The following is a 1,745-nucleotide window of genomic DNA, read 5'->3' on the forward strand; positions in this document are numbered from 1 at the left end:
GGCAAAGTTGTCCTGCGGACATGATAGATTTGACAGACTGTCGCTATACAACGACCGGTGATCTTAAAGAGCATGCATGACAAGTATCAGCTACGGCTTGTATGATTGGCAGTCTGGGTCATGTCCATCCGATGGAAATTGCTGCGAAGTTGGTCCGCATCTCTAGACAATTGAGAGGAAGCTGTTGGTGCAAAATATATAAACAGACCCGTGTCGGCCCACTTCTTCCATCCCATCCCACCACTCGTTCATCAACATACACAGACATTCAGACTCACCCACTACAAAACCCACTCACAAACCCACTTTCTTTCAAAAAGACAGCCTTTCGACATGCGCTCCTTCCTTGTTGCTGCCATCTCTCTTGCTGTCCTCCAGAGCTCCTCTGCCCACCCCCTCCTTGAGAAGAGGGCCGAAACCCAAGGAACGGGCAAAGGAGACAGTGACTCGCGCTCCGTCAACTGCGGAAACCAAGGTAACTCCCTGTTGAACCTCAACGTAGCAACGATAATCAACTGTCACCAAGGGGGTTCCGGCGGAGGCGGCAACATTGTTCCAGGAGGGGGCGGCGGAGGCGGCAACATTGTTCCAGGAGGTGGAGGCGGAGGCGGCAACTTTGTTCCGGGGGGTCGCGGCGGAGGCGGCAACTTTGTTCCAGGCGGTCGCGGAGGAGGCGGTGACTTCTTCCCTGACGGGCGCGACGGAGGCCGGATCATCCCAGGCGGCAACGGCGGCCAAATCTTCCCCGATGGCCGCGGTGGATTCGGTCCTGGAGGAAGAACCGTCTTGCCCGACCCTCAAAGCCGCGGCTTCCCGAACATCCAGCCTGACAACTTGTTTCCCGGCGGATCGGGCGGTGTCCTACCCGCAGGACCTCCCGACTTCACCCCAGGCGGACTCGACGGCTTTCCTGGTCGAGGCACCGGATTTGATGGCTTCAATGGCGCCAACGGCGGAGGATTCAGAACGTTCAACGGCGGTTCGTTCGATGCATCCACCGGCGGAAGCTTCAGCGCAACCAACGGCGGATCATTCGGTGCAGCCAAGGGCGGAGCATTCGGCGCAACCGATCTCCACAGTTTCGGTGCAGCTGATGGCGCAAGTTTCGGTGCAGCTGATGTCGGAAACTTTGCTGGTGCCAATGGCGGAAACTTCGGAATCGGTGGCGCCAATGGCGGAAGCTTCGCACTTTCTTCATCCTCTTCCCAACAACAACAACAAAGCTCCCAGGCTTACTCGGCGACCCTTCTAGCCAAGAACAAGGACAACGATGTATGTTCCTCACTGCTCTCCTCTGCCGTTCATCTTCACATTGTGCTCACTTTGATTCGTCCCTATTCTCCAGAAGAGCAGCAAAGCTTAGAGAAACTCTTTCAGCTTCCTCTATTGTCATCGGTCCTCACCCGCATTCCCCACCTTGTTCTTTCTTTCCTTGTTTTCCATCTCGCCGTCGGCTCCCACACTCGTTTTTCTTCTCCGAAGCCATCATTACTCTGCCCGTTATTAATTGTAATCAGTTGCATTTGTCTTTGTAGCATTTTGTCACCACTGTCAACAACCGCAATTGTACCATTCGATCCCATGAGTTTTTGCCCCCATCATGTGAGGGTTCCGCATCGCTGAACTGAGTCAGATTGGAAGCTTTGTCTCCTCTGACCGTGTTGAAGCCAATCCTAATTCCACAATCCAATCTTCAATCCGCCCATGATGACTGCCAGCCTGGTTCTCTTGTTCTTCGAAGGATG

General features: G+C 54.4%; 1 protein-coding gene across 1 annotated transcript; it reads left to right on the top strand.

Moving 5' to 3' along the window:
* Positions 1–333: 333 nt before the first annotated feature.
* Positions 334–1,363, top strand: PtA15_10A212 (uncharacterized protein; the record flags this gene model as incomplete). The annotated part of the gene is made up of 2 exons (XM_053160367.1): positions 334–1,272; positions 1,346–1,363. 2 exons carry the CDS (start codon positions 334–336, stop codon positions 1,361–1,363), a joined length of 957 nt encoding a protein of 318 aa, XP_053024348.1.
* Positions 1,364–1,745: the final 382 nt, after the last annotated feature.

Source organism: Puccinia triticina, chromosome 10A (assembly GCF_026914185.1).
Source record: "Puccinia triticina chromosome 10A, complete sequence".
NCBI classification, from domain to species: Eukaryota; Fungi; Basidiomycota; class Pucciniomycetes; order Pucciniales; family Pucciniaceae; genus Puccinia; species Puccinia triticina.